Below are 13377 nucleotides of genomic sequence, written 5' to 3' on the forward strand. Positions count from 1 at the left end.
CCATCCACTCCAGAATCCAGTACAAACTTATTACCCTCACCCACAAAGCACTCCATGGCTCAGCTCCACCCTACCCATGCCCTCCATTCTGCTAATGACCTGAGGTTCTACCACCAGAATTCTTCAATAATCTGAATTTGTATCATTGTGGCAGCGTGGATTTAATCCACAAATTATCCTTTACAAACATCAATGCCCTGAGGTTAACATCCTCAATAATTAGAACCTCCCACCCCCGTCTCTAAGACTTTTCACGTGCTGCGCAAATTCTTTGGAATGCACTACCCAGGTTAATACGATTAGTCCCCACAGTTTTAAGCGTGTCCTAAAAACGCATTTGTTCAGACTGGCCTACCATCTCAACGCATTAACCTAACAATCCCTCTGTTGCCCATTCAAACAACTTAAACCATAACCAGGTTCCTCGCATCATGTTCTCATATGCTTTATGCATTTAATAGCCCTCTGTGCCTGCACTGTTACATACTTAGGCTGATAACCGGTTCATGCAGCATTACATGAACACCCGATTCTTACACTATGGTTGGTCCAAACAACGAAAGCAATTGTTACCATCCACCTTTCTTGTCTCCACTTTTCCCTCAGTTTGTAAGCTTGCGAGCAGGGCCCTCACTCCTCCTGGTATCTGTTTTGATCTGTGTTTATTGTTATACTGTAATGTTTATTGTCTGTACAAGTCCCCTCTATAATGTAAAATGCTGCGGAATATGTTGGCGCTATATAAATAAAAATTATTATTATTTTATGAAATCCCATATCCACTATGCGTACAAAAACGCAGGTGGCAAACCTGCATTTACGCATATGCGACGCATCTTTATAGACTGCAGCATGTCTATTTATCTTGCGAAGACACAAAGTCTCTGTAAGATAAATAGTACCGTTCTATGTATAGGATGCGGTGATTCCGCATGTGTTCAATAAACACATGCGGAATCACCGTGCGTACAAAAGCCAGCAGCACTTTGGACGGAGCGGGGATCTGCTGCATTCAAAGCACTGCCGGTAAGCCACGTGGAAACATAGCCTTAGATATACCATGGAACACTGTGAAGACGGTCAACAGAAAATGGCTTCAATTTGGCACAAGAGTTATATTACCTAGAATTGGACGTTCCTCTGAAATTAAAAGACAAGAAGAAAATTGGTTTGGGAGGCTGCCAAGAGGACTCGGCAGCATGAAAAAGAATCTGCTATGTGAAAAAACACTATTGACCTGCAGATATCGGATTAATCTGTAGGTTAATAGCACTCTGAACCTGCCTCATGCCTGCACTTAGAGCCCTGCTGCAGTGCCTTTAAAGGAGCAGCAGGAATTTCTAGAACTAGTTTTGTACTGCATGTGACAAAATACCCCGTATTCTTCATATGTCTGACCTGACGGGTAAGGTGGCGAGACAAAAGCCTTTTCTTGTGAAGAAAAATATCCAAGCCCAGCTATTTTTGCCAAAACCTACATCAAGTCTGTCAAAAGAATGTGAGAAAACATGCTATAGTCTGATGAGACTACGATTAAACTTCAAAAGGTATGTTTAGCGCAAAGTCAACACTGTGCATCACCAAAAGAACACCATACCCACAGTGCAGCATGGTGGATGCAGCGTTTTGCTTTGGGGTTGTATCTGGAGTGGAGTGAATTATAAACCATTCTAATTATCAATTTTGCAACAAAACCTTCAGGCTTCTGATAAAAAGCTTAAAGCAAATTTCACTTTTCACCTGACAAATTCAAAGAATACTTTAACAAATTATTTAAGGTTGTGCATATTTCTGCTTCTACATTATTTTTCTTTTTACACCCAAAAAGATGTCACTTTAATTTTCAGTTGAATTGTACAAATTATTGGTGACATTAAAGGTGGAAAAAAAGTTCCAAAATGATTCTCCATGTGACAAAAAAATAGCATTTTAACAAGGGTGTGAAGACTTTCTATATCCACAGTATAACCAGCATCCAGTAAGCTACCTCTGGTGGTAGCTCTAGGTTAAAAAAAGCTGCAGGGAGGTAATGAACTTGATTCCTTCCCGCAGCCTCCGGCATTCAAAGAAACATGGCTGTTGCGGCTTCAGTCGCCGCTCAGTACATTATATAGCTTTTTGGGACATGACAAGTTCACTTTAGGGAGGATCTGTCATCAAGTTTAAAGGGAACCTGTCACCTGAATTTGGTGGGATCAGTTTTTGGTCATATGGGCGGAGTTTTCGGGTGTTTGATTCACCCTTTCCTTACCCGCTGGCTGCATGCTGGCCGCAATATTGGATTGAAGTTCATTCTATGTCCTGCGTAGTACACACCTGTGCAAGGCATGAGGCGGCTGTTGCGGCTAAAATCTGTGCCCACTGCGCTCACAGTGAATATTAATTTCTCTTTTATAGCAGGCACAGTAGTTGCAGCCACTGGCTTCCAAAAGCAGCCGGGCGATCACGTGTGCCTGCTACTTAAGGGAGTGAATATTAATTCCCCTTTAGCAGCGGGCACACGTGATCACCCTGCTGCCACAGCTGCTGGCATCGGAACAAGACTTACAAAATGGTAAGTAGGATGGTTTATTTAAAAAAAAAAAAAAAACTATGGCACTCGTGGTTGGTGCCCCCACACCATTCAGGGGCATGAAAGGAGACTAGATCCCATTACCTTTGACCCCCTTCCACAGCAGATTCAGCTTGAGGAAACGTTGAGAAAGTTAATCTGTCCTTCAATCGGGTCATCCTGTATTTCTTCTTTGTTGTATGGTGGTGGCATTTGCCTCATTGGTCTACATTGGACAATAAATTTTCATTTGAGTGCCCAAGAGAGTTTTTGTAATTTATTGCTAACTAATACCTTGGAGCACCACCTCGTACGCACAGTGAGCACCCCCTATATTCTCTAAAAATTATTTTTTTTAATGTTTTTCTGATGGGAACCATGCATACTAGGATAGGGATGAGGATCCATGCATACAGGATAGGGATGAGGAGCCATGCATACCAGGATAGCGATGAGGAGCCATGCATACCAGGATGGGGATGAGGAGCCATGCATATTAGGATAGGGATGAAGGGGCCATGCATACCAGGATGGGAATTAGGGGGCCATGAATACAAGGATGGAGATAAGGAGGCCGTGCATACCAGCATGGGGATGAGGAGCCATGCATACCAGTATAGGGATAAGGAGCCATGCATACCAGGATGGGGATGAGGAGCCATGCATACCAGTATAGGGATGAGGAGCCATGCATACCAGGATGGGGATGAGGAGCCATGCATACCAGGATGGGGATGAGGGGACAATGCATACCAAGCTTAAACTCGAGTCAATAAGTTTTCCCAGTTTTTTGTGGTAAAATTAGGTGCCTCGGCTTATACTTGAGTATATTCGGTAATTACAAGTTTGTAGACATTTGATGCTAATTACAGGATACACCTTAGTTTTATATGTCCCTATAATCAAATTCTTTTCAATCTTTTCTAGCGTTACCATAATTTTTTGTCAAGGCCGTTTTCATTATTTTTATTTTCTGTTGAAGCACAATTCAAAAGCAAAATCTGATTTTTATTAGTAAATTTAAACTGAAAATCACTTTTGTCAGTTTCAAGTTATTTCAGTAACCATTATGGAGTTTTCTTACTTTACCAGAAGGGTGCTAACAATTTTGTACATATTGTAGTGCCCCTGAAGGTAATGTTTCAGTAGAAAGGCGAAGAACATTAACCTGTGATATAAGAGAATAGCATCCCTCGACATGAGGAAATGCAGAAGCTGTTGGTTGTACACCATAGCCAACACCCTGCTGCATCAGTCAGGATCGGTGTAGGCACTGACCATGGCCCTTTAACCCCTTAGATTGCTGCTGTCAATAGTGACGAAGGCATCTAGATGGTAACAGAGTGTGGGGGCTCCCTTTTTAACTCGATCAGCACCCAGAAATCAAGTTTGTGTGGTCCTGATGATTCTCATGGAAATCCAAAACAATGTTATGTAATGTCCTTTGGGTCTTCCAGCTATTGTGTCTGTTCATATGTTAACAACTTTTAGGTGGTAAAAATAAACCTTTTCATTCCGGTCATGTCACTTTGCATTAATTCCTAAAAAGAACCTGAAGAGTTAATAACCTACCTGACCAATGCTAGGCCTATGATGTAAGATCAGTGGAGGTCTGATTCCCAGGACCTCCATTCAGCAGAATTCGGGTGTACATTTCTTTTTGGAGCACTGCGACCCTATGTATCCAGGCACAAAGCCCATTCATACTCATGCCTGGTACTGTGGCTATGTCCAGTCTCCTTCATGCTGCCCATCGGTCTAGGATCGACCACCTCCGATCAAACGTTGATAGGATTGTTAGAAGTTGTGATTGTTTTTAGGTTTTTTCTAGGAAACCCCTAATATAACATAGTATAAAAAAATGATAAAAAACAATGACGTAATGAAAATACTACATTAAGAGAAGAAAGAAATTTTATTCTAATGATTTATATACAATTATAAGGCGAAATGCGCTCTTTTCCATTAACCCAGTAAAAAAAAAAGAAAAAGAGCGTTAGTCATCCCGTATCACTGTGCTTACATTAGTTATCATTCAAACACTGTAGTACAATAACAAAAAAAACTCTGATACAGTTACACAGTTACATGTGCTTGAGTTGAGACTTACATTTTTTATTATTTTCTTCTTTTTATAAAAAAAACAAACTTGTGTGACAATGAAAGTGTCAGTAATCAAAGGTAAAGTTTATTTTTATTATTATGCATTATTTTTATTTTTTTGTTCACCCCTTCCCCCATTCTCTCTTTTCCAACATGATATGTTCAGCTTCGTTTTCATGTTTTATAGGCACTTTCGCAAGTGGTTTACACAGGACATTTTATGTAACAGATTGTTGTTGTTTTTTTTTTCAAGCAGATTGACGGAAAGATTCGATTCCCTTAAAATTTTCCAATAGAAATCAGAGTGATTGCGATACAAGCTTATAACATTACAGTGGATCTGATGCATAAAAAATAGTGCAGAGAAACAGTGGAGAGTCCATAGAAACAATCAGATTCCAGCATCCGAGGATACACAGGTAACTGGTCATTGTCGGGAACTTTTGGCCAGATATGTCTTAGTAATCAATTCGCAATGTCATCTGCTGATCTCATATACCATTCTTTATACACATTTACCCCTGTACACAATTATAAACGGTCATCATCCAGCCGAAAACAATGGTTGAGAGCAAGACTCATGGTACAAGAGATGAGATGGTCACAGTGTGCCTGGAAGGATACGCTTGGGTGATATCATGATCTGAACTATGCTCACATCTTACAGTTTAAGAGTTATCGGCATCCAATGTATAATGTCCACAGGCTAGATATTTTCAAGTGAAGAATTGGCAGAGCTACCACATAAAGCACAATGGCATGGAAGGTAATGTGCAATCAGTATGGAGAAGCTGCACGAAATAACTATGGCAAGATGAGGATGGATGTTATTATAAGAAGAAAAAAATCAATATTTGCAATTCCTTAAAAAATATCACAGACTGACAAAAAGGAATCACTTTAAATGGGAGGGAGGTCTGTTAAGGTGGCCATACACATCAGATAGCTGTCAACTGACAGCTATCTCTCCCGATGACAGAAACTCCGCTCGGTTGAGTTATGCATGTGTTCTGAATCCGGAAATGGGACAAAGCCACTGCCAGATCTCTCTGGGGGGGGGGGGGGGGGGTTCTAATGTTCTCTCTGGGGAAGGGGGGGGGGGGGAAGGGGTTCTAATGTTCTCTGGGAATAGAAGGATTGGACATTGATATTTGCACCCAATCGCTTTTTGCCCAACAGATGATGTGGAAGGATTGATCAGCCGCCGCGTGTTGGATGATTGGCCGGTGTCCTTGAAATCAGTAGGTTCACCACTGATAAAATAGGCTTTAGGTTGGAGTAGCAGTGACACTGAATAAGACAAAACCATAAGAAAGGTCTGGATGGCTAGGGTAAGGCGAAATGTCCAAGAATTACTTATAGGAAGATAAAAGCGAATGCAAGTAGAAGGAACATAAGCTTGCCTATGAGAAGATGTAATGAAAGCAGTTCTCTGATGCTTGTCACTTCCACATCAGGAGGTAAGAGGCGCTGATGACTTTGCGTCATCAGATACCTACTACCAGGATGTGTGCATGACCAGTCAGTTTCATCCTCATGCCGTAGCTATTAGAATAGGATGTGTGCATGATATAAGCTGGCTATACACAGCTGAAGGCCTAAGACTTGTTTGGCCAACAACTGTCCCTTCCTGGCCTACAAAAACATGCACGCTGGGATCTGCCCAATAAGGATAGCTCTTTATCTCCTGCACGAAGAAAGGATCGTGAGATCTGGTGTCCGGGAAGAGTGGGGACCAGGGGTTCAATTGAAATACCGGTAGTTTGCCAGTTATGCTGAAATCGGCAGATTTGGCGGACTTTTAACCAATGGCCACTGAATCACCTAAAAATATTTTTTCCAGCCTCGAGATTTATGCAGTTATTATATGCCATGTCTTGAAGCTTCATTCTGTGTTTCGAGCAAGATTCATAACACTGTGTAACAGTTTTCTCCATTCTCTTTTCATTCTCACACTGTCAATACATAATGCAGGGCATATGGAAACACAAGACCCCATTGTCTATATACCTTTTTTGTAATGTTACATTATTAACATTATTTTTTCAGTTTTTTCCCTTTGTTCTTATTCAAACCTTTCTTCTCAATCTGTTTGGACAGTATAGGGCTTTGTAATAAATCTATACCGTGAAGAGGGCCATTATTTGGACTTAATGAAAAAGCAGCCACCCTATTAGAGATAGATACTCAAACTCCCCAGAGCTGGTTGGAGTTGATCCACTTACAGCACAAATTTATACCTCGTTTCATCATGGAGGGATCGTGAGGATTTCCGTGGCCCACTAACTCCAAATCCTGACATGGGAGCCCTACAAGAAGTGATGCCATTATCCATCATTTCTATAAGTGCTTCTCTGGTAAGGTATTACAGGATTCAGCCAAAAGAAAAGTTATACAAAACACAAGAGGCGTTTTGCAGGTTCCTGGGTTATTTACTCTAAAGAAAAGTAGGTTTTAAGAAGTATCTACGGCATACTAAGAAGCACCAGCCAAATAAGATCTTGATTTAGGAGGATGACCCAAACTCAAGAAATTCATTCTGTCCTGAGGTCACTTGATCTATATTATCTACTGGGCCTCATACTGATTTTTACTTTTGTATACGTTTTAAAAGAAAAAAATGGCAGCATCATTGTAAGTTTTGATAGGGATTGCTTAATTAATGGAAATGAAAAATTCTTACTGATGAACTAGACATCCATTTCTTTTCATAATTATCTCTGAGATGAAAGGCATTATAAACAGTGTAAATATCACATACATTAAATTAATCCAAAAAACATAATAGTAAATTACGTTTATCCATGATTAACAACAAGAAAAAAAGAAACATAAGTAGAATCAATGATTACATGACCAATTATGAATTGTCTGATAACACAGAAATAATACTTTAGTAAACCATCCAACATAAGTATAAAAAAAAAGTAAAAGAAACCATTGAGTACAAACAAATTCATTCCTTTCCCACAATATATTAAGTCAGTAAAAAAATGCATAGCAAAATAAAAGAACTGAGCAAAGCATGGCAGACTCTTGACATTTCATAAAACTTAGCTGAACGATATGATTTTTTTTTTAGGGGGCGTATGTAATGTCACCTGTGATTGTCTTATCGTGAAACATCCTTCCGTGTACTTCTCATTTCAGTCCAAGAAAACAAGGGCAATTAAGAGGTCCACTGTCACGTTGCCCAAAATGCAAAAGGCACTGAAACAAACAGGATATGCACCATAGTACCGTCCAATTAAAAAATAATACAAAGTCTCTCATGAAAATATCTGTTATTGCCTTTTTTTTTCTTTTTACTTAGTGTTCATTGTCCCTCAGGAGTAAAATGGTCTTCCCTGTTCTTGTGGTAATCTGTTGAGCCGTGCTACCTGAGACGGAGATGGTGGTACATCCTGGCGGAAAGGACCTTTAGCTTGGGCATAATTAGGATCAGAGCCTTTCTTGTAAGAGTCATAATTATTTGATCCATCTGCGGACACTTTCTTTTTCATCTGCTGTTCCTTTCGTCTCTGCTCTTGTCTGAGAAGTTCTTGAGCTTCCATCATAACTCTGGCGTTGAATCCATGTCCACCCATGTATCCATTCCGCGATCCCTGATAACTGGAATACCTGGGATTCTCCTTGGCACTCTGGAAGCCTTCTCCAGGAGCATACATTTGGTCCCATGAGTCTTGAGACACAGAACTGGGATTTTTTCTACTTTGCCTGGACAGATACAAATAAAAATTAGACTCACATACTGTTGGTATACATTACCCAAAATAGTTAATACTGGAATTTACGTATACTCAATACACAAGCACAACACAAAAGCCTGTTAGCAGTACAAAACAAGGAAAACACATTATGGAAAAAGTCAAAGCACAACATAAAACACAAGGGTGATATAAGGTGAAAACAACACAGAGCCTACGATTAAAGTGAGCACTAAGACCTACATAATCTTTCAAAAAAAGTTGTCTAAGTATTAAAAATGAAAGATGAAAAAATTAAGTATGTTTTTGATTAATATGTGCTCCTCACAGATTCTTAGTTGTGGAAATTATCAGATATTACTACATGTGAATCAGTGGGAGTCTATAAAATTGCATAGGTGAGGGTGAACGTGAAATTATGTAATGCACAGTTTCAGCTCCTGCTTATTCATGGGTCCATGAAGTATGACTGTTCGTATATGTGGCACACTGTGTTGGGTTCTTTGAAATTTTCAGGAGGGTGCCATAGCAGGTGTAATGAAACCCTAGCAGCTCAGACTTTACAGTTTATTTATGTGCTGCCCTAATCTACATGTGCCTCTGTCCTAGTTACCGTTTTTTTTTTAATATTGAGTAGAAAATGTAAGGAACTCTGACAAAAGTGATGAAACATCTTCACTGCCAAGGTGACATATTTCAAAGAGGCATCACTGACAACGAATGCACTGCTTTCAACTTGTTTCCGGTCCTTCATCATTTCTGATGGATTACTTTACTTTTGTCCACTTCCAGCAGTACTCCCTTGTTGATGACATTTCCCTCACAAGTGGTATTCAGTTGTGTCTGGGCTAGTTCTGTAAGCTGTGCCAAGCAACATTAAGTTTCAATACTGTAGGAAGCGGAGCTGTTTGAGAACTCCTGTAGACGCGAGGTCATTGAAGTTACTGCCTCACGGTATGTAAAGCTCAGCGTATGCCAAAAACCTTTCCATTCTATGAAGGTCAGTCTATGAAACAACTGCAGCCTTCATTGGTAGTTACAGAAAAATATTGGGCTGCTGTATAGTCAAAGTTTCATGAACAAGCAAGATACAGTTCCCGAAAACTCATGGAATCCAAAAGGGTGGGCAACTACCATGCTTAAAGAAAACTTAAAAAATACAAATAAAAAAACTTAACTTAAAGTCTATAATAGAAATGTTTCAGAAATCATAAAATGTCATATGACATAAGATATTGGTAAATCATTCAACATTTACTTTGTAATTGCCACCTTGGGCATTCTCCTTCATCCAGTTGTTTCATAGTGACCTTCACGAGTAACATGAAGATCATTATAATTTTTTTGCCATCTACAAAAATTGCCAGCAAGCTAAAGACAAAGCTATAATCATTAAGAGGAGGGGGAGATACTGCCTACACACAGATGACTACCTGCCCAGTAATCCAAGTCCAAAAAGGGCAAGGGCACCTAATAAAATAATGGTGGGTGCAAAATTAGAAGATGAAATTGGATTGGGACTGAGAAAGTAGCAATCACTATAGTGTAACATGAAAGTATTGATCTTTATAGTCAATTTGTTAAGAATGACATTTTTTATTTTTACACGTGAGGTTGAGGATTGATTACACGAGGAAAAGTGACTTCAGACAATAAAGTACAGGAATACATTCAACTGGTCGAAATGTGCATGTCAAGGAGTCGGCGGTCAATGGTTACAGTTAGCTGTAGCATTTCTGAGGATTGCTTTTGATGTGTGACTCTCCATAGCTATGTTTTCCAACTAGGGATTCTTGGTATCTGGTCAAGGGTCCCACCAGAAGACCATAGCAACTGTAAGAACTGTCTGCTCTACAGTAAATGCTGTAAACTAATTTTAGTTTGAGCGCTAGACCAAGAAACAAATCTTGACCAGAAGGCAGAACTATACAATGCTTGACCAAACCTTGTGAATAATTTTATGATGTAAAAGTCGCCATAAATATCCAATGCTAACAATCTAATGTGAATAATATACTCAAGAAATAGTCGCTTGTCCTATATTGGGGGAAAACTAAAGATTAAGAAATGTTGAATTTCAACATGCCTATCCTTTGATCTTATAATGGATAAGCTGCCACCATGAACAATGTTAATCTTTAGTTCTGCGGTGTTAATAAGGTTAGGAATCACTGCTCCATCAAGTCAACTGAAATCAACAGCAGCAGGACAGAATAATTGACTACTTAATGGGGTAAAAGTCATAGTTGACATGCCTAAAAGTGTAACCATCTCTGTGACTGGCTCATGAACAAAAACTGGTCATTAATTATATCAAGTGTACCACCAACGATGATGCCGGCCAAATCTCCCCTCTGAGGTTGGAAAGTGATTGAGACATGGCTAAACAGCCCGATTAGGCAACTCAACTTAGCAGAAGAGGTTCTGCAGCTTGCCTAGGCACCTGAGCACTCATATTAGCCATCACTTCTGGCATTGACTTGAAGGTATACGTCACCTTCATGGATTTAGATTTTACCCAATATTCCAAAGCTTCAGGAATATTAGCACTTTTTATAGTGAGCAAATATTCCCATTGATCTTTGCTGTATCATAAAACATAGTAATGCTCAATTTATATCTGCTTAAATCACATATACAGTACATATATAGAAGGTCATTGTGCGTGGTTTATTACCCAGTAAAGCCCAACGTCTTGCATATAACAACCACAGCATAGTGGTTAAAATGATTTTAATAGCCAAGAAGCAAAGTTCCAGCTCTCATTGCATTCCCATTGATATCCTTTAATTTAATTTGGGATCACAAGGCATTACTGAATTTTCATTAAAGCCAGAGCCCTTCGATCATCATATTGCTAATTGGAATCGGATCAGCCGGTCATCCCATCCAAGTATAATATCAATATATTTTCATTACTGTATGTGAAAGAAGAAAACAGCTCCAAGCAGCCAGCCCAGAGTTTAATGAGTGGCGTAATCTACTGCACGTCTGCCTTCAGGAGAACACTTCAGATTTAGTGTTCTCTGATCCCCCACCACTATAAATGTTCATATACAACTTATGTATTTAGTTGGCATAAACGGCAATGTATAAAAAAAGAAAAACTGACACTGAGCTTGTTGCCAGCTCAGGATCATTAATCACACCACATTAATGAAATTATTTTGAAATAAGTGTTCTGTGACTAATGCCAAGCTTGCCTGGAAAGCCAGACGCAAGCCCACAAATATTGCTTAATATATAATAAAGAACAAATGTGGAATATAATAAACTACACTGCGTGCTTTAGGTTGGGTAGGCCATCACCATGTGAACAGTGGCAGGTCAAACTCAACATTTTCAGAACCAATTTAGCAGATTAACTATGCTGGACGACTAATCTGCCTATCTCCACGCTATTCCTCTTCAAATCCCCCCATTGGCTCCCAACTCCCCAACATATCCAGTTCAAACTGCTAACACTGACCTACAAAGCCATCCATAATCTTATCTAATCTAATCTTCAAAAAGAACCTGAAGACCTACCTCTTCTGACAAGCCTACAACTTACAGTAACCACGGATCGACCAAACCGCTGCACGACCAGCTCAACCCTCACCTATTGTATCCTCACCCATCCCTTGTAGATTGTGAGCTCACGCGGGCAGGGTCCTCTCTCCTACTGTACCAGTCGTGACTTGTATTGTTTAAGATTATTGTACTTGTTTTTATTATGTATACCCCTCCTCACATGTAAAGCACCATGGAATAAATGGCGCTATAATAATAAATGATAATAATAATCTGTCTCCTCCATATAGCTCAGAATTAATCTCTTGATATCTTCCAACGCGCAACCTCCGGTCCTCCCAAGACCTACTTCTCTCCTCTACACTCATAAGCACCTCACCCAATCGCCTCCAAAACTTCTCCCAAATGTCCTCCATTATCTGGAATTTTGTGCCTCAACACATCCAATTATCTGTCACACTCTGAACCCTTCAGATAGAACTTGAAAACTCACCTCTTAAAGCTTATAGCTTGCAATGGCCATGCTGCCACCTCGCCACCACCGAAGCTGCCATAACCCCCTAACCTACCTTCTCCTTCAGCATTATCATGCAGACTGTAAGCCCGCAAAGGCTTTTCTGTACCAGTCTGTCATCGTTAGTTTACCATATTTTATATTTATATTTTGTATGTAGCCCCTTTTCATGAACAGCACCATGAAATCAATGGTGCTCAAAAATATATAATAAGAAAAAAGAAGCCACAATAATTAGTGCAATGCCATATCACCTTACTCATGTGATTGTTGGAAGACCGAGGTGTCAAAAATGTATGCATCACAACCTCTCCACTCACTGTGGTTGGACACAGAACAGAATAGTAGATCTGGGGACCCAGGTTCTGGTCTCGAAACAGGTGCAAATCGCAGAGTTGTGATCAACATCTATCAAACATTAAGACCCACTGTAGGCCCACATTTCCCTTCCATGTGCCTCTATTATGCATATCACTCATTTTCATGCAGTAATTAGGAGACATTCTCCTCTAAATCTATTGCTACATGCAGAAAGTTAGGTGCACTAAAAAGACTCATACCCCTAATGGTCAGTATTACGTGGCCTTGTGCATGGCCTGTTAGATAGTATCTGTGCTATGTGTCAGACTACCCTGATGAAATGTAATAATTTGTGTGACTTTTGCCAGTATTTGAAAGCCAAAAAATAAGCCTTTGTTTTGGGGATTTGGGATTAATTTTAGGGAATTTATGCAATATTACAGCTCCCAATGTTCATCCAATCTTTTGAGACACCCAATGATCAGCATAATGAGCGTGGCTGTAACTGGTACTGCAGATGCCCGGTCAGACACAGCCAATCATATGGACCAGTCACATCAATGAAAGGCCCAAGGAGCCAATTGATTAGACCTCTCCTAAGCACGGGATAGCGATGTCTTAAGCCTTTAAATTTCCATAAAGGGATATTCCAGTAATAAGTTATAAGGTATCTACAGTATAAGTGATAA

General features: G+C 39.8%; 1 protein-coding gene across 12 annotated transcripts in view; it reads right to left on the reverse strand.

The window, feature by feature from the left end:
- Positions 1-4447: 4447 nt before the first annotated feature.
- Positions 4448-13377, reverse strand: part of PARD3 (par-3 family cell polarity regulator) — a 693206-nt gene continuing 684276 nt past the window's right edge. For all 12 annotated transcript variants that reach the window (XM_069729684.1, XM_069729681.1, XM_069729677.1 and 9 more), the window contains one exon: positions 4448-8371. In XM_069729684.1, the coding sequence (XP_069585785.1) occupies positions 7981-8371 (391 nt within the window). In that variant the 3' untranslated portion in view covers positions 4448-7980. The remainder of the gene's footprint in view (positions 8372-13377) is intronic.

This window comes from Ranitomeya imitator, chromosome 6 (assembly GCF_032444005.1).
Source record: "Ranitomeya imitator isolate aRanImi1 chromosome 6, aRanImi1.pri, whole genome shotgun sequence".
In the NCBI taxonomy this organism is placed as follows: domain Eukaryota; kingdom Metazoa; phylum Chordata; class Amphibia; order Anura; family Dendrobatidae; genus Ranitomeya; species Ranitomeya imitator.